We start from the raw sequence: 23412 nt of genomic DNA, 5'->3' as shown, positions 1-23412 counted from the left end.
GTTCCCTGCCTCCTCCCCCACTGGTCAGGTGTGAGAGCTGATGGAGGAGTGGGAACCCTTCAGCTCTGGGCTGGTAGTATGTATACGTATATAGGGTACTGGATCCTGACCTTAGTGGTTCAGTTCTTCCTGGCTGGAGTCAGTGCAAGCTCTTTCTGTGACTGCTGCAGGCATGGTGCCTGGGATGAACCACCAAGCCCAAGGACCCACATGCCTGTATCAGCACAGCAAGCATTTTCCTGCCTTACAGTGGTTGGGGGTCATGCTGGAGGAGATGCAGTGCCAGCCCATGGTTTACTGCAACATCTTAAGGAATGCAGGAGAATTTCACTCTGCAGCCAGGTCCAAACCACCTCACCTAATACTGGTGATGGTTTGTCATACCTGAGTATTTCCTCACTGGAGTCAGGTGGCAGTCTGGGAATATCGACGAGATGGACTTGGGTAAACTGTGCTTGGTGTGCTCTTAATCCCTCTAATTTTGGTGTCCTTCACAGATGAAATTTAAATGTTGAAGGTTTCTGTGTAGTAAGAGGAGAAGATAGAGGGGAACAGAGAAAGGGGATTCAGCACTTCTAGCTAGGTTAAAGCTGAGGATGTCAGCACCAACTCGTACGTCTCTGCAGAGGAGTCTGGTTCTGCAGAGCTGTCTGTGGCAGCTTCTCTGAGAAGCTACTCATGGACAATAGCATCAGTGGCTGATAGTGTGAGACACAGCTGGACTCTGTGGAACCTTGGTCCTGCTGAGGGCACGTCAATCTGACTGGGAGTAGGAGAAAAACAAAGCAGAGCTCCTGGAGATGGGGAAGTGACTATGGGACTTTCAGTGTGTGCTTCTCTGCTCAGACACACACTTTCTTACGGACCTGAAAAGGAGAAGAGAGCAGGGACAGGCCCTAGTGAATGGGGAGATGCAAGACCTCAGGCTTATTTCTTAGCACATTGTTGACCTGCTGTGGAGTGCTGGGTGAGTGGCCTCTGCCTCTTCGCTTTTTCTCACCCACAGGGTTTGGATTCAGTGTTGTAGGGCTGGAGCAGTCCTTGCTATGCATCTGTGCAATAAGTAGTGTGATAAACCCGGGACCGTTAGGAAAACAACACAAATAAGTACTTCCACTGACTGGTCTGTCCCTGCAGTAAGGAGTTAGCAGTAGGTTCTCATCCCCTGCATCAGCTGTGGGGAGGAATCCAGGTGCAGGAGTCCAGGAAGAAGAGATCCTTTAACTAGTTCTGCTAATAGTCAAAGAAAACATCACATGAACTGGATGACCTGCCCCCCATCCGCCAGCAGATAGACCGTCTTCAAATGCTACTGGAAACAAGGTGAAGTGGAAGATACTGGCACCTGCTGATGATTTACATGATGTGCACTTGTGCAAGGTTTGACTATAGGGACTCCTGTAGTGTCTTGGTAGCACACATGTTGCTGGACAGACTGTTTTGTATCCAGCTCTTGGTCCACAGTGATGAAGGAATGAGATCTACAAACGTGCCTTGGAGGAGTGGCTGAAGCTAGCTAGCTAGCTCTAGATCCAGATGCAGCTGTGTAGTGGTGGGAAGTGCTGGGCAATGCTACTGTGGTTCCAGGAGCTGAGGTCCCACCTGAGGTTTTGGAGCATGTGTTGTGTGAGTCAGTGGGGAGGAAAGGAGGGAGGTGGCAGTGCTGACAGCCCTGTGCTGGAAGTTTGGGCCTGTCCATGCTGGTCTACATCATGGCTCCATCACAGCCTGCAGGGAGCCAGGGGGAGGTTGAGAATTCAGTGCCTTTCAGATGGCTGCTGGGTCCAAGAGAAAAAGAGGCTGCAAGAACACTGGAGGCTTCATCTACATGGATTAGAATGAAAATTACCAGTAATTACCATTTAGGCTAATAATATCTGAGAGCTTTATTGAGGTGCAATATCCTCACCATCACTTGGTCTTTAAAGCAAGGTAATGCACTTTTCAGAAAAAGATGCTCGGGCTCAGTCATCATCTGTGGGGCTGCTGGAGATAGTCCAGGGTGAGAGTCTGGTACTTACAGGAGTTCAAACCAGCACCGATGTCTTCTGGTCTCTAGAAGACTGCTCTAGACTGGAAGCCCAGCCTGTAATATCCCTCCTGGTCCAATTTTGTCCTCAAACAACATTATGTTTTGTGTCTTCTTTTGGCTGTTGAGTGGCACCTGTTGGTGCTAGTCAGACACCCTCTTGCTATGTTAAACTGGCCTGAATTTCATTTCCGTTCGCTTATGGGAGTAATGGTATTCTTTGCCTGTCTTCCAGTTTATGCCATCAGCATAGCTCCCATGAATGCCCAGCCAGTACATCCCATTAAGGTTGGAGTAATGGCAGTCATTGTACCACCACGCTCCCTTGTATTCTGTGGCACAGTTAAAGGAGCTCATGTCGTTGTCCTGGTCTGTCGTTGAAAATGGCATGTCCTTGTGGTATGATAAGGAATCTCCTGCAGAGGATAGATATTCACAGTTACTGCAATAGAGAGCACAAAAGGGACCCTAATGTGTCTGTGCACCGCTGCAGGGCGTCAGTAGGCCTTGCTGGATGCAAGGCAGATTTTATAAATCCTGCTGTTCGCTTGGTTGCCCAGCTTTCCTCCTTGGTCCTGGAGAAAAGGAGTATCCTGAGCTCTGCCAGCACTGCTAAAACACACAGAACTTATCTATGCCTGAGAATCAAAGGGGCCAGATTGTTGTTGCAGTTACACGGGTGTCATGTCTTTTGCACCGCTCAGATTCTCTGCAAACATAACAAGGTCTGGACTATCAGACACAGTTGCAGTGTACAAAGCCACATAAACCCAGAGCACTGCTATCTCAGGTGTGGGTTTCACTCATTCCTGCATGAGGGGTATTGAATTTTGCAGATAATTTGTTTGCTCTTTAAAAAAAAAAACAAACCCAAAACATCAGGCATTAAGAGGATGCAGTACTGAAGCTGTAAGTATTGAACAGCACCCCAGCTCTGGAAATGCCAAACTTGTGGGCAAATATTTCCTTCCAGTGTAACCGAAAGCAGAATTTGGCCCAGCTGCTGCAGAGCTGTTGGGAAGGTTACATTGGATGAGGTGCTGCTCAGGAGCAGGCTCTATGTTTGCTGCTAAACCATGTTGCTGGCTTGTAGGTAACGCTCTGGGTCACACTTCTGTGGGTGATGGGTGTCCTTGTCCTTCCCTGTACCCAGAGGTCACAGCTCCTGGGGTACCATGGCCAGTTTAAAAAAAAAAAAAGACCCAAAATGTAGATGGTACAAGAAGTTTGCATGATACAGCTCTGCACTATAAATGCTGAACACTTCTGAAATGCTCTAGAAAACAGTCTTTCCCAGTGAGCTGCTGCTAACTTACCAGCGTTTCCACCAAGGAAGTCGCCTAGAACCAGTTTGTATTTCTCAGACTCTCCTAAAACTCTGAATGAAGCATACTTGGCAAAATAGTAGTTGTTTTCAAAGTCTCTCAGATCGATACGGAGTTCACAGGGTCCTACAAGAGAAGGTGGACAGTGGTGGTGCAGGGCTGATGGTGAGTATGCACCTGGGTGGAGGGTGTAAGGAGCCCTGAGCTAACTTGAGAGGAGCTTCTACTACTTGAGAGATTATGATTCATTTAAAATTCCTGCAGAACCTCCTGTACCTTTGATGCCTTCTTGTGAAGCACCTTTTCTGATCTGATGTTGGATGGTCATGGACACTGAGAGCTACATGCCCAGGAGTCCTGCACACAACTGTGAGTCCGAAGCTGTACGTGAACAAAATGACTGCCATCACAACCAGTCCTAGTAGGAAGATGTGTTGGCCTATCTCCGGGATAGGTCATGCAGCCAGCTCATTCTCTTCCCTGGCTTCTAGTTTTCCTTTTTCTTTAAGAGTGCAATTCCCTGTGTGCAATGGTCTGCAAGAGCCTGTGTGCAGTTTAGGATTAATTGTTGGGGCCTCAGATGGATGTGAGAAGTTCAGAGTCCTTTAATGACCCAGTGTGGTGCAGGGGTTGGACTCTCACAGCCCCAGCCCAGGACAGGGGCAGACCTTACCCAGCGAGGTGAGGAAGTGGATGTTGTCATTGCCCAGCCAGAACTCCGTCAGCTGGCTGCCAAAGCCTCGTTTGTAGGAATACCAATCTCGCAAGAAGTTCACTGACCCATCCCAGCGCCTCTGAAAAACCTTCAGGAAAGGAGAGTTGGAGAGCCTCAGCCCTGCCAGGCCACCTCCGCCCCCCCCCCCCCCCCCCCCCGCCCTGAAAGCATCCGCAGAGCCTAGGTGGCACAGTCCCCCGCCCCCCTGCCCAGCAAATGCTCCCCCTGCATCAGGACACTCCTGCGGGTCTCTGGGGACCGAACCCCAGGGGGATCCCTTGCTCACAGATCTCCTCCATCTGCCCTTGGAAATGAAGAGGAAATGATTTGCTGACTTAGCAGGGAGCGGGTCTGTGGTGCTCAGCCTGCTCCCAGAGACATCTCCTGGGAGAATCCCCTGCATCCACAGAGGTTCACCCAGGCTTGCTGACGTGAACCTCAGCTGTCCTCTCAGTGTGTATTTTCCTCCCTTTTTGTTTCTATCTTGGTGCCATCCTTTGCAGCCTTAATAAAGATCACTGTAGGGACACAGAAACCTCCCTCTCCTCAACCTACTCACAATCCATCCTCCACCATCCGTATCCATGTCGCAGAAGATGGTGGTGGCATTGCAGCCTTGGGGGTAGATGGTGTACCAGCCGCTCAGGATCTTCCCTTTACCCAACAGCTCTTGGCAGTTTCTGGCTTCTGTGCAAATCAGGGAAAGAGATCAAGTGGAAAGAGTTATCATGTGCTCACTGCACCCAGGGATCACATCAGCCTCATGCCCTAAGATGAAGGCTTTGAGGCCTTCAGCCTCCCAGCTGGCTCTTTGCACTGCAGGACTCTGGTGCACAGCTACTGGGAGCCAAACCCCAGTTGCAGTTTCTGAGTCACAGGGGAGATGGGCACCTTCTAAGAGATGCTCTAAAGTGCTCAGACTCTTCATCTGCAACGACTCTTTGGGGGGGGGGGTGTCTTGGTGATGGAGCTGCACTGAGTAGGATGACAAGCTCATGATCCAGGAATTTGTCCAGGCTCAGGAATGTATGGGAGGCACAGAGAGTGTATGGGTAGTTGGCAGCAAAGGAGTGGTGACACTGAAAACCACCTGCCTGTAATACAGAAAACAGTGTTCAGATCATCCCAGTGTTCAGATCATCCTCTGTGGATTGGACAGATGGCACTTTTGAATAGATACATATATATTATGTATAAATTTAGTTTTCTTCCCCAAACCCACACTTGATGACAAAAGCTCACATTCACAGATGCCAAAGGATTGACTGGAATGGTCCCCATCAGACATCCCAGCTTACAGCTGCATCTGTGGCTTTCATAGGGGAAAGCCTTGGGAGATGACCTGAGACAGTGGTGCTGGTGGTGCAGGTGTCTGAGGGTGTTGTATTTGATGAATGGATGCACAGCTGTACCAGTCTGTCTTGCGGGCATGGGTGTCCTTCCTAACAGAGGGATGGTCTGGGCCTTGGCCTGTTCCTTATTAGTCAAATGTTTTTACATGTTGTGTGGGATTTGCGTGGCAAGGTTTTGGTAGCGGGGGGGGGGGGGGGCTACAGGGGTGGCTTCTGTGAGAAGCTGCTAGAAGCTTCCCCTGTGTCTGATAGAGCCAATGCCAGCCGGCTCCAAGACGGACCCGCCGCTGGCCAAGGCCAAGCCAATCAGCGCCTCTGTGATAACACATTTAAGAAGGAAAAAAACACTTGGAGAGCTTTTGCAGCCGGAGAGAGGAGTGAGAAGATGTAAGACACTCTGCAGACACCCAGATCAGTGCAGAAGGAGGGGCAGGAGGTGCTCCAGGTGCCGGAGCAGAGATCCCCCTGCAGCCCGTGGTGAAGACCATGGTGAAGCAGGCTGTCCCCCTGCAGCCCATAGCGGAAGGGTGAGGGGGTGTAGAGATTCCACCTGCAGCCCGTGCAGGACCCCACGCCAGAGCAGGTGGAGGCACCTGAAGGAGGCTGTGGCCCGTGGGAAGCCCACGTTGGAGCAAGTTCCTGGCCGGACCGGTGGACCGTGAAGAGAGGAGCCCACGCCAGGGCAGGTTTGCTGGCAGGACTTGTGACCCCGTGGGGGACCCCACGCTGGAGCAGTTTGCTCCTGAAGGTCTGCACCCCGTGAGAGGGACTCCATGCTGGAGCAGGGGAACGATGAGAGGAGTCCTCCCCCTGGGGATGAAGAAGCGGCAGAAACACCATGAGATGAACTGACCGTAACCCCCATTCCCCGTCCCCCTGTGCCGCTGAGGGGGGGGAAGGTTGAAGCCGGGAGTGAAGTTGAGCCCGGGAAGATGGGAGGGGTGGAGGGAGGTGTTTTAAGAGTTGATTTTATTTCTCATTCCTCTACTCTGTTTTGCCTAGTAATAAATCAGATGAATTCCCTCTCTAAGTTTGGTCTGTTTTGCTCGTGACGATAATTAGTGAGTGATCTCTCCCTGACCTTATCTCGACCCACAGGCGTTTCGTTATACCTTTTCTCCCCTGTCTAGTGAATGAGGGGAGTGAGAGAGCAGCTCTGGTGGGCACCTGGCCTCCAGCCAGGGTCAACCCACCACAATGTCCACGAAACATGCAATGGTAGAGGTGTGCCTGGGGCAGCAAGGGACCAGTTCAGTGGCATCTCAGTCTCTTGGGTGTTGCAGCAGCTCTGATCTGCCCAAGTCTCTGCACGTGACTCTGGCTCTATGGCTTCCAAGTGTAGCCAGAGGCTGTAGGTCTGCTTTGGCTTTAGCTCATGGAGACAGATGGGTCAACTGAAGCCTTTTCTTTCCTTTTCTTTCTTTCTTTCTTTCTCTTTCTTTCTTTCTTTCTTTCTTTCTTTCTTTCTTTCTTTCTTTTTTCTTTTTTCTTTTTTCTTTTTTCTTTTTTCTTTTTTCTTTTTTCTTTTTTCTTTTTTCTTTTTTCTTTTTTCTTTTTTTTTTCTTTTTCTTTTCTTTTTCTTTCTTTTCTTTTTCTTTTCTTTCTTTTCTTTTTCTTTCTTTTTCTTTCTTTTCTTCCTCCCTTCCCCTTCCCCATCCCCTTCCCCTTCCCTTCCCCTTCCCTTTCCCCTTCCCCTTCCCTTCCCTTCCCTTCCCTTCCCTTCCCTTCCCTTCCCTTCCCTTCCCTTCCCTTCCCCTCCCCTTCCCCTTCCCCTTCCCCTTCCCTTCCCTTTCCCTTTCCCTTTCCCTTTCCCATCCCTTCCCTTTCCCAGATTAAGTTCATCTGAGCACTGTCACACACATGAACTCTGCATCTACTGAACCTGTCACTGCAAGCATCGTGGTATAATGGCCTTTGAAGTAGCAGTGTGTCTATAGATGTGTTTCTAGGGGTTTCATCTTGGAAAACAGGACAGTGAGGCTCTCAAAAACTAAGAAAAACCTCCTCCAGGACACCCAGAGGGCAGGTGACTTGAGCACATGACTTTCCTGGCCTGGCTGGATTACAGAGTAGACACATAGAAGCTGCATGTGGCTGTGAGAAGCAAAAGGGTTAACAGTGATACTTCCTTACTCTGTCCTTCAGTGTTAATCGGAATTTTTTATTGCTGCCCTGTCCTGACTTCTGGTGCAGGGAATCCACCACCACCTGCTCTGCAAAACCAATGGTGGCATGAAGGACCTAGGCTGAAACTCACCCCATGTTTCTGGAAATCAGGCTCTCCTTTCCTTCCTGTTGGACAAACACCACCATCAATTGCTCTTCACCTTCCACACCCTGCCCTCCCCTCCTCCATCACTTGGCATCATTTGCTTTTCAAGGCAAATCCTGCTGCACTGGTAGAAGGCTGTGATGCTAGCGGAAGTGTTTAGCTCATCTGGGCACACAACAGAGGCACAGAGAAACCAGGCAGGAGGAGTAACTCAATATATGTTCTGCCCTGGCAGCTCCTGGACCCACCAGAGGAGACCCATCAGCCTATCAAAGGCCCATCTGCACAGACGCAGGAGAGCACAGAGGGACAATGGCAGGTGGGAACCCAAGTCACAGGCTCCTGTAATTACAGCAGTGACACCCAGCACCTTCAGTCAATGGGAGCAGCTCTCCAGGTCACTTAGCAGGCACATGGGGTGGCTGCCATGGGAGTGGGACATGTTATAGAAATACAAGGAGCAGCAGCCTTGCCTCTCTCGGGCTGTTGGACCTGGCATGATATATTTTCCCCTGACATCTCATTTGCAGCTGGGAGGTCCAAATAGTGACACTGATACAAGATGTGTCTCTCTTGCACCTGGCTGCTCTGACTTCTGCTGGCCAGCCCATGGAGTGGGGTAGGAACTTTTTGTCCCATTGGGCCAGTTGATGTGAGATAGCAGTAGGTGAGTGTGAGGAGGGGAGGGAATGCACTCGCGGGAAGGCAGGGTCAAAAGCCCCGAGAGGGAAATGGTTGCTGCTGGCAGAGGGCTTTAGTTAGTGGTTTGGGAGTAGCTGGAGCAAATGTGCTGAACTAGCCACCAGATCAGCAGTGCTTGGCCTCCACCTATTACAAGCCAAGCTCCAGTGAGGGAAGCCGCAATGCAGACAGTCCTCAGTGATGGGTGCCAGTGGCCCTGGCATGCAGGATGATGGCATCAGGAAAAAAAAAAACCCACCTTGTTTTCCCTGTACCTTATTGCTAGTGGTGGTAGAGAGACACGTTCCTCTGGCACTAGTAGCAGCTGAGTTTCATCCCAGTGTCTGCCTTTTGCCACAGCATGGGAAGGTATGTCCAAATCTGGCTGGTCCCTCAGGCTGGGGCAGGTGAAGCCTTGCAGTTTCTGTAGCTGATGGTGCTGGGCTGCAGCACCAGGTGCCTGAGCTAGGGGCACCCCCTGTTGCTGAACAGCTGGTTTGGGAGAGGGGCCACTCACACAGCTGGGCCGGGGCCGAGCCTATGATGGGGCACAACTGTCACCAAAGAGCACCATCCAATACCTCATGGGGTACTTTTATTTCTCTATAGTTGTTCCCACTGGGTGTGTTGTTCCAGAACAGCACAGGGTGAAAGTTTAACTAAACCACCTCATGTGCTAAATTCGGTGCAGCATGATTTACCTTCCAGTCCTGGGAAGCCAGGCTCTCCAGCTGCTCCTGCAAGAGACAAGAAGAAAATGTTCATCGGATGATTCAATGTGAGTGAATTACTATGGCTGCTCCAGCCCCTCCATATGTCCCAAATGTACAGGAGAGGCTGTCAAGCGGTGCAAAGCCACGGTGCTCTGCTGAGTGTCCTAGCTGGTGCTGCCACCCTGGCCTGGCTTCTCTTTTGATCAGCAGCATCTCTCAGGAACAGCAGGAAGAGCAGGACACAGGGAAGAGAGAAATGCTGCTCCATCTGCTGGAGTGTGTGGGGATTCACGACTCTGCCGTCTCAGTGACTTTTTGCGGGGGCTTTCTCTTTTCAGTCAGGCACCTGTGAGATTTTGGCCAACAGCTGCTTTTTCACGGGTTCATCCATCTCCTGCTTGGGTTTCAGCTGAAGTCTTGGGTGGTTTTGCCCAGGAAATAGCTACATATTCAGCATGCAAAGGGGCTATTTCCCCAGCTAGTCACTGCACTGGTGCTCAGTTCCTGGGTGCCACCTTGTGCTGGGAACTGGTTTCTTTAGAAGAAACTCTTTTCCCATGTCTGCAGCACACAGATCTTGCTGAAGACCTTAAGCACAGCCTGGATGGAGTGAAAGCCAATTTCTCAGCAGACATGTTCCTCTTTTCAGGAGCTCATCCCACTGCAAAGAAACTCCCATTCCCTCCTTGCTGCACTCTGTGTCAGCTGTTTGCTGGTGGTTTGATCCCATCCTTCTCATAAAGTGGGCTACAATAGCATCACACGCCAAATCCAGGCCTGGAGGCTGCTGGAAGCACTCAGCATTGTGTCTCTGCATCAGGCCTCCCAGCTGAAGCACCCCAAAGCTCCTCAGAGAGGGGGGATTTGGGCAGGTTTGTTGTGGTGGAGGCAGGTTAGGGTAGGAGTGGGGAATGAAGAGTGGTCTGATATTAGGGGACTGGTAAAGGTCAGTGGGGAACTTTGAGAAGAGTAGTAGTATCTTCCTCTGTGATGTGGTTCCACTCATGGACACTGTTTCTAGTACTCACTCCATGCAAGATCCATACCCCCCAAATCCTGCTTTGCCTGCACTGCTTTGCCAGCTCCGCCATTCATCTTCTTTAGACCCAGTCTCCCAATGCATGTCCTGAACAGGGGTAGATTTATGGATTAGAGCTGAATATGTTATGCATTACCTTTTGCACCAGGTGGTCCTGCTTTCCCGGGAAGTCCCTGGGCTCCCACTTCTCCTGCAAGGAAAGAATCAGTTTGTATGTGCACATTGCAAACTCACCAGAGGGGAGATGATACAGAAGCCCAGGCAGCTGGGCCTTGGCTTTCACAGAAACAAGGGAGTTGGGTTTTGTTAATTAGATTCAATCTTGCACATATCTTACTCCTTTTCTTCTGTTGAAGTTACACTACACTGGTACTGCCAGTGTATGTACTAATTTACAGTTCATGTACGATTTTCTGTGAACTTTGTACATCCTGGAGCCAGTCCATGGATTTTGCTGCAGTGGATTTGCTCTCTCTGCTAATGTGATTCACCTCCTCTATGATGAAGGACCCCCCATCTCCCTTGCTTCCAGGGTAGGGAGTGTCAGTACAGTGCCCAAACTGTTCCCCAATAGACATGCAGGAGCATTGCAGCCTCCCTCCCACACAGACTGCTTAACAAAGACTCAGAAAATAAACAGATGTTTTCACTGTAGAAGAAACAAAAGAGTTATGACATTTTGACATGGTTTAGGCCCAGCCAGCAACTGAGCGCCACGCGCTGCTCGCTCACCCCTCCCCCAGCGGGATGGGGAGGAGAATGGAAAAACAACAGCAAAGCCTCAAGGGTTGGGATAAGGGCAGTTTACTGAGACAGCAAGGGAGAGGGAAAACAATCATCAACAGTACTGATAACAGATATTGCTCAGCCCATCCTGGAACCGTGTGGAAACTGCGCCGCCCCCTCCCCTGCCTGACTAGCCCCCCTTTTATGGTGAGCATGATGCCCCCCAGCCAGCTTGGGTCACCTGTCCTGGCTCCTTGTGAAATTAACTCTGTCCTTGCCAGAACCAGGACATTACCCAACCCTTATTCTATACCACCTACGTCATGCTCAGATTATTTCACAGACACCATTCTCTTATTCCATGGGCCATCGCTCTAAAATGTCTGTTGAGTTCATTTAGTCCAAGGCTTTGGGTTCCATCTGCCATTACAGTCTCTCAGAGCAGGAACAATGGTGCGTGCTGCTGGATTGTTGCACGCTGCATCCAGAGTCTTTTTTTCACGGCTGGTGTATCTGGTATGGTGCATGCTTGCAGTCTGGACATCAAAGATGGGATTTTTCGATGAAGTTCCTGGGCACCAGCTGAAGTCAGTTCTAGTTCCAAAGTCCATCCTTCATTAGTTTTGGGTGATTCTTATGGTCCTACCATTGATACAGTATATAGCTATTAACGTCATATAATTTAATTTATTTGCTATTTTCACCCAAAATCAAATCCCCTTGGGGTACACACCAGACTTCCCCATCCTTTCTCATCACCCACCAAGTGCACCCGGTCCCTGAGCAAAAGCAATCCCGGAGATGGGCTTGCCTTTGCCTGAAGCAGGGATAACCCAAACTGTTTTACCCAACTTATTTTTCATGCGCACTACAGGAACTTTATCTCCTTCTACTGGGCGTGGTAATTTTGATTGGGCAGGGCCAGCTCGATTGGCAGATCCCCTAGTGTTAACTAACCAGGTGGCCTTTGCTAAATGTGTGTCCCAGTGTTTGAGGGTCCCACCACCCACTGCTGTCAGGGTAGTTTTTAGCAGTCTGTTGTACCTTTCAATTTTCCCAGAGGCTGGTGCATGATAGGGGATGTGATACACCCACTAAATACCATGCTCTTTGGCCCAGGTGTCCATGAGGTTGTTCCAAAAATGAGTCCCGTTGTCTGACTCAATTTTCTCTGGGATGCCATGTCACCACAGGACTTCTGTAACCACCCCCACAGGGCATTGGCCACAATCCATGAGTCGGTATAGAGGTACAGTGTTGGCCACTTTTCTCTTTCAGCAATATCTAAAGCCAGCTGGATGGCTTTCACCTCTGCAAACTGGCTTGATTCACCTTCTCCTTCAGCAGCTTCTGCAACTCACCATGTAGGACTCCATACAGCGGCCTTCCACCTTCGATGCTTTCCCACGATGCGACAGGACCCATCAGTGAAGAGAGCATATGGTTTCTCATCTTCTGTTAGTTTATTATATGGTGGGGCTTCTTCAGCACGTGTCACCTCCTCCTCTGGCGACATTCCGAAATCTTTCCCTTCTGGCCAGTCTGTGATCACTTCCAGAATTCCTGGACGACTGGGGCTTCCTATTCGAGCCCGCTGTGTAATCAGTGCAACCCACTTGCTCCACGTAGCATCAGTTGCATGATGTGTAGAAGGAGCCCTCTCTTTGAACATCCAGCCCAGCACTGGCAGTCGGGGTGCCAAGAGGAGCTGGCTTCAGTGCCAATCACCTCTGAAGCAGCTCGAACCCCTTCATAGGCTGCCAATATCTCCTTTTCCGTTGCAGCGTAGCGGGCCTCGGATCCTCTGTATCTCTGACTCCAAAACCCCAGGGGTCGGCCTCGAGTCTCCCCTGGTGCTTTCTGCCAGAGACTCCAGGTAGGGCCATTCTCCCCGGCTGCAGTGTACAACACATTTTTTACATCTGGTCCTGCCCGGACTGGCCCAAGAGCTACGGCATGAACTATTTCTTGTTTAATTTGTTCAAAAGCTTGTCGTTGCTCAGGGCCCCATTTGAAATCATTCTTCTTCCGGGTTACGTGGTAGAGAGGGCTTACTATCAGACTGTAATTCGGAATGTGCATTCTCCAGAAACCCACAACGCCTAAGAAGGCCTGTGTCTCCTTTTGGTTGGTTGGTGGGGACATGGCTGCTATTTTGTTGATAATATCCACTGGGATCTGACGCCGCCCATCATGCCACCTTATTCCTAAAAACTGGATTTCCTGCGCAGGCCCCTTCACCTTACTTCGTTTTACGGCAAAGCCAGCCTGCAGCAGGATTTGGATTATTTTCTTCCCTTTCTCAGAAACTTCCTCTGCTGAGTTGCCCCATACAATGATGTCATCAATGTACTGCAGGTGCTCTGGGGCTTTGCCCTTTTCCAGTGCAGTCTGGATCAGTCCATGGCAAATGGTGGGGCTGTGTTTCCACCCCTGGGGCAGTCGATTCCAGGTATACTGGATGCCCCTCCAAGTGAAGGCAAACTGTGGCCTGCACTCTGCTGCCAAAGGGATTGAGAAAAATGCATTAGCTATATCAATTGTGGCATACCATTTGGCTGCCTTCGACTCCAGTTCATATTGAAGTTCCAGCATGTCTGGCACAGCAGCACTCATCGGCGGTGTGACTTCATTCAGGCCACGATAGTCTACCGTCAGCCTCCACTCTCCATTGGACTTCCACGCTGGCCATATGGGACTGTTAAAGGGTGAGTGGGTTCTGCTGATCACTCCCTGACCCTCCAGTTGACGAATTAGCTTGTGGATGGGAACCAGGGAGTCTCTGTTGGTGCGGTATTGCCGCCGGTGCACGGCTGTGGTAGCAATTGGCACCTGTTGCTCTTCAACCCTCAGCAACCCTACAACAGAAGGGTCCTCCGAGAGACCGGGCAAACTAGACAACGTTTCAATTTCCTCCGCTTCCAAGGCGGCTATTCCAAAAGCCCACCGGTAGCCTTTTGGGTCTTTGAAATATCCTTTCCGGAGGTAGTCTATGCCCAGGATGCAGGGAGCCTCCGGCCCAGTCACAATGGGGTGCTTTTGCCACTCATTCCCAGTTAGACTTACTTCAGCCTCCAACAGAGTCAACTGTTGGGATCCCCCTGTCACACCAGAAATAGATATCGGTTCCACCCCTTCATAACTCGATGGCATTAGGGTACACTGTGCACCGGTGTCCACTAGGGCTTTGTACTCCTGTGGGTCCGATGTGCCAGGCCATCGGATCCACACAGTCCAATACACTCTATTGTCCCTTTCCTCCACCTGGCTGGAGGCAGGGCCCCTCTAATCCTGCTCATCATATTCACTACTCATCTCTTGCAGAAAGGACTTAGAAGTCCCTTCAAGAGGATCATAAGTGCAATCAGGCCTTCCACTTGATCTGGGGGGCTGCCTGGTGGAAACTGGAGCAGCAGTCTTTCTGGAAGAGTCCCTTTGTACAGCTGTCTTGCCTTGTAGCTCATGTATGCATGCCCGCAGAGTTGAGGTAGGCTTCTCATCCCATTTCCTCATGTCTTGTCCGTGGTCACACAGATAAAACCACAGGAGACCTTGTGGTGCGTATGCTCCATATCCCCTCTCTGGAGCAGAAAAATGCTTACTCCTAACAGCTGAAATACGGGTCTGTGCAGGTGGGGAGTACGATATATCCTCTTTGAGTTGCCGGACGCCCTGGGACAGTTTCTCCACAGCCGAGACAAGGGAGGAAGAAAGGCTCTCTTCATATGGCTGGAGTCCGCCAGCCACTTCATCCACTGTGGGTGCCTCTTCACTCTTCCAGTCGATTACTGCCAGTGAGTTTTGGCGTACGATGATGGTGCATTTCGCACAAATTTTCGCCACATGGGTCGGGTACACTGGACTTCATCGGGGTCTGTGGGCAACTGTGCGTTGTCCGGATCATAATAAACCATTTCCCGCACAGCTAATTCCCTCAGATATTGGATACCTCTCTCCATAGTGGTCCACTTGCCCGGCTGACATACGACATCTTCGCTGAAAGGATACCTTTCTCTCACACTTGACAGGAGTCGCCGCCAGAGGCTGAGGGCCTGCGCCTTCTTCCCAATTGCCTTGTCAATGCCCCCTTCCCTAGACAAGGATCCCAGCTGCTTGGCCTCCCTGCCCTCCAGTTCCAGACTACTGGCCCCGTTATCCCAGCAGCGGAGCAGCCAGGTAATTATGTGCTCCCCTGGAAGGTGGCTGAAATCTTTCCGCATATCTCGCAGCTCACTCAGGGACAGGGATCGGGTGATCACTTCTGGTTCTGGCTCTTCTTCTTGTTCTCGTGATGGTCCCGGTTCATCATCATCTCTCACTAAGCGAACCGATTTCTTTGTGTATTTCTTTTTGTGTATAGGGGCGACCGATACTGGTATGGGTTGATCTTTTGGCTCGGCTATAGTGCCTGTTGCAGGGGCTTGGGCAGCTGCAGTGCCTGTTGTGGGGGTCTGGGCAGCTGCAGTGCCTGTTGCGGGGGTCTGGGCAGCTGCAGTGCCTGTTGCGGGGCCTGTTGCAGGGGCTTGGGCAGCTGCAGGGCCTGAGGATCCGCTCTCTCCCTCTGGATGGTGCTGTCTACTATCAAGCAGTGTTTGATAGATTGTGGCCAGGGCCCAGCACAGTGCGGTAAGTTGTGTCTCCTTAGAATCCCCACAGCATTTTCCTTTCAAATATTCTACCATTTTATGAGGGTCTTGCAGTTGTTCGGGGGTGAAGCTCCAAAAGATTGGGGGTGAGAAGGTCTCTAGATACCCGCCCATACTCTCCCACATGCCATGCCAGCCCTGACCATTCAGCCTTGGGGAAGATCCCTGGGTGGCATTCTTGAAACAATTTTTGCTAACCCTGAACAGGACTTGGAAAACATTCAGGAGACCTAGCAATAGCAATATACTGGCCTGAACATTCCAAGGGTATTCAAAATTCTCAAAAATGGTCATGACCAACCAAAAGGGAAAAGGGGAGGTGAAAGAGTGGGAGAAGGTATCCCCCCCTGTCTTCCCCATAGGTTGGGTGCGATTATTAATCAATTCTAAAAGATATTGACCAAGGTACAGGCCTGACTGAAATGCTACGTACAAGTACCAGCTCAGACTCATGACTGCCGATGATATCTTATCATAAGCCATTATCACACAGTACAACAATAAGAGAACAGGAACCCCTCTCCCAGAGGTGATAAACAGCACCACAGGGATTACATAGAGTAAACTTGGGTTTACAAACCAGAGCCATGTGACCAAACAGAACATCATTATGACCAGCGACTGTTTCAATAACATTATAAATGCTTATAACAATTTTGTTTTAACACACTTGGGTCAGACGTCGTTATCACAACCCCTCGAGCCCCACGTTGGGCGCCAAAAAGGACTGTCGTGGTTTAGGCCCAGCCGGTAGCTGGGTGCCACGCGGCCGCTCACTCACCCCTCCCCCAGCGGGACGGGGAGAACGGGAAAACAACGGCAAAGCCTCGAGGGTTGGGATAAGGGCAGTTTACTGGAACAGCAAGGGAAAGGGAAACAATCAACAACAGTACTGATAACAGATATTAACAATGGGTAACAACAGATAACAATTTACCGAGCCAACGAACGACCGACCGCACACTCAGCCCGTCCCGGAACCGCGCCGAAAAAAACCGCGCCGCCCCCCCCCTTGCCCGACTAGCCCCCTTTTATGGTAAGCATGATGTCACATGGTATGGAATAGCCCCCCGGCCAGCTTGGGTCACCTGTCCTGGCTCCTTGTGAAATTAACTCTGTCCTTGCCAGAACCAGGACATAGTCTCAAAGCAGTTTCAGTTAGAGTAAAATTTAGGGTTTTTGTTTTTTTTTTTCCTTCCATTCTGTAAAATAAATCTCATTTTTTGTTTGTTAACTAGACTGGCCTAGTTTGTGGGTTTCCATGACAGCCTGGCAGTTGACACCATCTGCCAAACTGTCATGAGCTCCATGGTATTAAAAGGCATTGAGGTTGGAGATGTGGCACTGATGGTACCACCAGGAACCTTTGTAGGTTACAGCAGTTGTTAGAGTATGCATTGATATCACTGTCTTTGGTGGAAAAAGGCATGTTTTTTGTCTGACCAATGAACCCCCGTGGAGAAAACCAACAACTCTTGTTAAAAAGCCAACTTCCATGTGCCACTAGAGCCCTGTCCCCACCACCATGGCTGGTCCATCCTGCACATCCTTTCTGGCCTTGCAGGAACATGCAATCCTCTGCAGCAGGGCAAAGTCCCTGCCTCACACCTCTCCTTCTTCCAGCCCAGGGTGGCAAGGACCTGTTGAGCGAGAGTGGAGGAGGCAGTTTGGACTAGGGGCATGGTCTCTGGCATCAAAGATCTTTAGGTATGTCTCTATGCTGGTACGTGTTTGTCATGGTTTAGCCCCAGCTGGCAGCTAAGCACTAAGCAGCTGCTTGCTCACAATGCCCCGCCCCCGCCCCCCCCCCCCCCCGCCCTGGTGGGATGGGGAGGAGAATCAGAAGAAAAAGTTAATACTCATGGCTTGGCATAAGGACAGTTTACAAGGTTGGGTACATTGGACTTCACCAGGATCTGTGGGTAACTGTGCGTTCTCCACGTCATAATAAACCATCTCCCACACAGCCAATTCCCTCAGGAACTGGATACCTCCCTCCATGGTGATCCCCTTGTGTGGACAACATACATCATACTCATTTTTCAAAGAAGTCGCCTCCAGAGGCTGAGGGCTTGTGTCTTTTTCCCAATTGCCTTGTCAATGCCCCCTTCCCTAGACAGGGATCCCAGCTGCTTGACCTCCCTACCCTCTAATTCCAGGCTACGGGCCCTGTTATCCCAGCATCAGAGCAGCCAGGTGACAATGTGCTCACCTGGATGATGGCCGAAATCTTTTTGCGTATCTTGCAGCTTGGTCAGGAACCGGGATCGGGTGATGACCTCTGGTTCTGCATCTTCTGTTCTCATGATGGTCCTGGTTCATTGCCATCCCTCACTAAGCAAACTGATTTTTTTGTGTATTTCTACTATACAGGGCTGACTGATACTGGCACCGGTTGGTTTTTTTTTGGTTCAGCTGCAGTGCCTGTCACCAGGGTTGAAGTAGCCACAGTGCCTGTTGCTGTTTTCCCTCTCTTCCCCCTGATGGCACTGCCTAATATTGAGCAGTGTTTGGTAGATACAGGGCCCAGCAAAGTGCAGTAAATTGTGCCTCTTTGGAATAGCCACAGCATTTCCCTTTCAAATAGTCAATCACTTTATCAGGGTCCTGTAGTTGTTAGGGAGTGAAGTTCCAAACCACTGGGGGTGAGAAGGTCTCTAAATACCTGCCTATATTCTCCCACATGCCATGCCAGCACCGACTATTCAGCCTCAGGACAGATCTCTAGGTGGTATTCTTAAAGGAATTTTTTGTAACCATGAACAGGACTTGAAACACATTCAGGAGACCCAGCAATAGGAACATGCTGGCTTGAGCATCCCAAGGGTATTCAAAAGTCTCAAAAGGTGCTGTAACCAGCATGAAGGAAAAAGTGGAGGTGAAGGTGAAAGTATCCCCCCACCTTTCCCACAGATTGAGTGTTATTATTAATCAATTCTGAAAGATGTCATCTGAGGTAAAGGCGTGACAGCAAGGCCCCATACAAATACCAGCGTAACCTCATGACCAGTGATGTTATAATGTCATAAGTCAATATCACACAGTACAGCAAAATGAGAACCCTAAACCCTCTCTCAGAGGTCATAAACAGTGCCGCAGGGAATACATAGGGCAAGTAAGGGTTTACATACCACAGCCATGTGAACCAAATGAAACAAATTAATGAATAGTGATAAGGGAAGGGAAGACTCTCCTAGCAGCTAGCAACAGCATGAAACAATGAAATCAGCTGGCAGGTCTGTAATAAGGGCTAGCCTTCAATCACAATTGCAAGAAGAGCACTTCTATAGGCAAAACTGGAGGCAGAGACACCAAGGGACATTTTTGATCCAATAGAGCTTGAGTTCTCCTCTCATTCTTGCCATTCTTTTCCAGGCTCTCTAGAGATGGGAGCACCCCTCCAAAGGATCCACAAAGACTCCTGACATTGTCCAACTGTAGAAGACGTCCTCTTGCAGAAAAACCACCTCACCCCTCCCAACACTGAGATCTAGTCACCAGTCCTGGTATTCTGACTAATGCCATACAGTATTGACTGGAAACTTTCTGTGCAAATAGCGGATGTAAATAATCTTCCTGTGCTGCAAAATACTAATTAATTAGTAATTAGAAAATATACTGGTACATGAAACAAGTGGCTTTCCCTTCAGTGACCCTCAAAGTGAAGATTTTTTTTCCTCATGTTTGGATGGAACTTCCTGTGTTCCAGTTTGTGCCTGTTGCACCTTGTCCTGTCACTGGGCACCACTGAGAAGTGGTGCCATCCTCTTGACATCCACCCTTTAGATATTTATAAGTATTGATCAGATCCCCTCTCAGTCTTCTCCAGACTAAACCGACCCAGCTCTCTCAGCCTTTCCTCATAAGACAGATGCTCCGGTTCCCTAATGATCTTTGTAGCCCTTTGCTGGACTCTCTCCAGTAGTTCCCTGTCTAAAGACAATGGATGGGAATATGCCAGTATTCATGTTGCAGCTCTGGGGAGCCCCATCCATGCACACGAGCCGTGGCAGTCAAGATTCCTTGCAACCTCAGTAATAACTTGAATTAATCACAAACTGCTGAATACAAAGAGTGTGGAATTTGTGACTTAACACTGAGAATGTGATTATGCTGGGGGAGTCTGAGAGCTCTGGGAGACCCAGCCCTAGGAGAGCACGTCATGGACTTCTCACGTAAGTGGAGACGTCCATCACCTCTGCAGCGCATGCAGGGCTGAACAGCTCTGGTGAAGTTCTTCAAAGCCCACCAGCGGGATGGGGAGGAGAACAACGGCAAAGCCTCGAGGGTTGGGATAAGGGCAGTTTACTGGGACAGCAAGGGAGAGGGAAACAATCAACAACAGTACTGATAACAGATATTAACAATGGGTAACAACAGATAACAATTTACCGATCCAACACCGATCGACCAGATGCTCAGCCCGTCCCAGAACCGTGCCACCCCCTCCCCTGCCTGACTAGCCCCCCTTTTATGGTGAGCATGATGTCACATGGTATGGAATAGCCCCCCGGCCAGCTTGGGTCACCTGTCCTGGCTCTTTGTGAAATTAACTCTATCCTTGCCAGAACCAGGACACATTTCACACCCCAGGACCACTTCAGACTTGTGACAGGACTCGGGAAAAAAAAGACGACTCCACGTGTACCAGCACATCTCTAGATGGGGTGTTTTCCACTTCTATTTGACTCTACAGCTGCTCACAGAAGCCAGTGCCAGGGCAGCCACTGCTCCAGCCTCAGCTTGCTTCCCCTATCTCAAAGCAAGAAAGCCATCTCATATCACAGTGTTCACCGCTGGCTTTTGGGACCTCACCTTTTGTTCCTGGGACACCTGGTTCTCCTTTTGGACCAGAGGCACCTGGGATCCCTGGGCATCCTTGGAGAACGGCGAGCCGGTCAGCATCACCCAGTCCCACTATTCTCACCTCTGAGGAAATGAAGACAGTCTTTGTGGAGATTATTAGGGCTCTGAAATGTCTTGGAGAGGAAATTGAATCCTCTGGAGTTTAAGAACAGTGCAAGCAAAAGCAATGAGGGTGGGAGTTTGGAGGTGTTGTATGGATTAACAGATGGCATCGAGATCTCGCATATTAAAGGAGCTAGACACTGAATCTCTGGTGTGAGACTACATGCATGACAGATGTACTGTAGCTTAATAAAACAAAAGCTGAGAGGTGCCCTGGGGGGTATTGACAGCATAGCAAGTGACATTGACGGATCTGTGGACAGTAAAAGTACTACCAAATTTCCAGCAGGTCACTTTGAAACTGCCCCTATTGCCTTCCCGAGGAATATAGACAGAAAGCTGTGCTGTGCAGCATCTCCAGGCTGCATTTCACTGATCTTTTGTATTGTTCTGCATCCTTTAGCAACTGGGACAAGGCACCATGAACAAAACCACTTAACTGGGATGGAAAAAAACCTCAATTGGGACAGCCTGGAGATCCCATTGGTGAGTAGGGGAGGATATTTGGTTGGAGCCAGTGGTTTTGTAAAGTGGTTGCTGAGACTTCGCCCTCTTACCCTCCTCCCACTTGCAGCTAAATCTAAAGGAGCATTGAAGGAAAAAAAAAATCATATATTTCCCCCCACCTCCCCCAAGCTCCTCGTGTTATGGGGGGAGATGAAACATGCTGTCTCAGCGGGATGGCAGTAGGATTTGTGCCCCACTCACCTGGGCAGGTGTCCTGTGCATCACAAATAGTTGCTGTTAGACTGAGCAGGGCCAGGAGGGTTGGGGCTGCCGTCCCCATGGCCGGCACTGCTCTCCGCTCTCTGCACAGCTCCCCTCATCCACGTCCCAGGCACTGTGGTTAGCATTGACCCATCTAAGCCTTTTATACCTAACAAAAAAACCCCAGTGCAAGCTCCACCTCTGTGCTTGCCCACTGCCTTCTCTCGGGTCTGGGACTATGACTGGGTCTCAAACTGTTTCCTGCCTCGCCGCCATCCTCTGCAAATTTTGCATGCCTTTCCCCTCCTATATTTTATTTCTAGTGGAAATAAACCAGCAAAAACATAGGCTTAGCTAAGTGGAGACAGCTCCCCTCATCCTGCCTGCTAGTAGCCCTTTATAAAGTGTAGTGCTTGCTGTGTAGATGGGGAAACTGAGGCACTGGGAGACAAAAAGCCCAAGGTCAGTTGAGGCTGCAGGCAGAAAGAAGCTGCACAGCCTGGCTCATGCTCCAATGCTCTGCCTGTCAGGCAGCCCAGCGTCACTTTACAGCCCTTCAGAAGTTTCAGTTTATACATGATCCATGACTGATATGGAATTAAAACTCTGTATATCCAGGCAATGTTAAGTTGGTAGAGCATGTCTGATTTTTATTTTCTCCACCTGTTTTTTTCCTCCAGTCCTTGTTCATTGTAATAGTGAGCAGGATTTCTGTTTTGCTTTGCTGTTGCTATGCCCTGTGCTCTGTTCATTTGTGGCAGTATTACAAGAGGTCCAAACTGCCTTATCAAGTTTGACTCCCATGCTACCTGTAGACACGGAACCTGTAAAGTTTATGAATTTTAGCAGCAGTCAGAATTTAAGTTTTTTGTGTCCTTATTGCTGCATCCCAGTTCAGAGGAGACTGATTTCTTGGAGCCTTTTCCAGCTATCACAATATCAGAGGTAGAACATAGCTCCTCTCAAGCATCACTTCTGTCATGAAGTTGCTCTAACATCCCAAATTCCAATGATATAATGACAGCCTACTTCAATGTTAAGCAAATGTGGGGGGGTGGGGGGGTGGCGGGAACTGCCAATGAGCAAGCTTAGTCCAAAGTAGGTCAGGCCCCTGAGGTTAGATTTTGAAAATGGTCAAGTGATCAATATGGCCTCAATTGCTTTTCCTCATCCCAGGATCCAGTGGAGATTGCTGAGGGCTGATGATTTACACCATTAGCAATACTTTTTCTATCTAGATTCTCCCTTGAGCCCTGGGAAATATCCCCTGAGAGTCTCAAAAGTCCAGGATCCACTTTGGGGATGAGAAAACAAGAATTTGGATAGCAGGATAATTTTTCCAACATATTGCCTGTTGATGGACCAGACAAATGTCACACAGCTGGAAGTTATACCTGCATGAGGTGAATTATTTGGTTCTTGGTGAAGGTTTTGCATATGCTTCTCCTATTGTCCCCATTCAGGCCTCAAATATCCCATTTTTTAGTGACCACTGCATAGCAATATTTACTTCCTTCTTCTTCACTGGGGGATTTTCATATAGTTAGGCAGCTGCAGAGCTTGGAGTAGGAAACTACTTCCCACAACAGGCACCACTATCTGCAGTGCTGTATGTCAAACATAACTGTTAGCCCACTACAGGTTTTCTGGCTCCCTCCATGTAATGTGCAATACAAGCCATAAAACCATGCTGGATTTTTTTTTATATGGAGAATAATGGCTGGATTTTCAGGAGAGCCACGGGACAGACTTCCCTGGTTTCCTGCAGGGCTGGATCCTATTGTAGTTTCTGTATTGCAAATCTTTTCAGGTTAGTTTAGTAGTATCAGCTAGAGTGACAAGTATTCAGCTGAGCCTGGAGAGGAAAGGTGTAGATTTGGTGTTCATGGTTTGGCTAATGTGCCACTCAGTCCAGTATTATGCTTGCTGATTTGATGCCCATTGTGGTTTTGGGAGGGCTACTGAGTGACTGTTACTCAGAAGAGTATAAGGTTTAATTGAACATTTACTTTATTTTTGCTTGTTTCAGCACAAATGAATCTTATAGAAAGTGACTTTTTCCTCTTCCTTTAGCCTGGGCTGGGAGTAAAGACCAAGGACTGAGCACTGCTGGAGTTGGACCGTTGTCCTGCATGGAGCTAAAATCCAGCTGAAATCCAGCTCTGACAAGCTGTGCTGCTGAAAAATTTCCTAAAGCCACAGATGAACCGCAGCCTTCCTGCCAGGCCATGTTGGCCT

The 23412-nt window shown here is 49.5% G+C and overlaps 1 protein-coding gene across 1 annotated transcript; it reads right to left on the bottom strand.

Annotated features, from left to right (window-relative positions):
* Positions 1 to 322: 322 nt before the first annotated feature.
* Positions 323 to 21253, bottom strand: LOC129215666 (ficolin-2-like). The gene is given in 11 exon segments (XM_054849232.1): positions 323 to 2445; positions 3346 to 3480; positions 4028 to 4157; positions 4629 to 4756; positions 7679 to 7696; positions 7699 to 7713; positions 9076 to 9111; positions 10263 to 10316; positions 20314 to 20431; positions 20433 to 20446; positions 21175 to 21253. Coding segments are annotated over 11 exon segments (975 nt in total). The 3' UTR covers positions 323 to 2197.
* Between the last annotated feature and the right edge of the window lie 2159 nt (positions 21254 to 23412).

This window comes from Grus americana, chromosome 20, assembly GCF_028858705.1.
Source record: "Grus americana isolate bGruAme1 chromosome 20, bGruAme1.mat, whole genome shotgun sequence".
NCBI lineage: Eukaryota > Metazoa > Chordata > Aves > Gruiformes > Gruidae > Grus > Grus americana.
The sequence above is the reverse complement of the archived record's forward strand: the minus strand, read 5'-3'. Positions and strand labels throughout refer to the sequence as shown.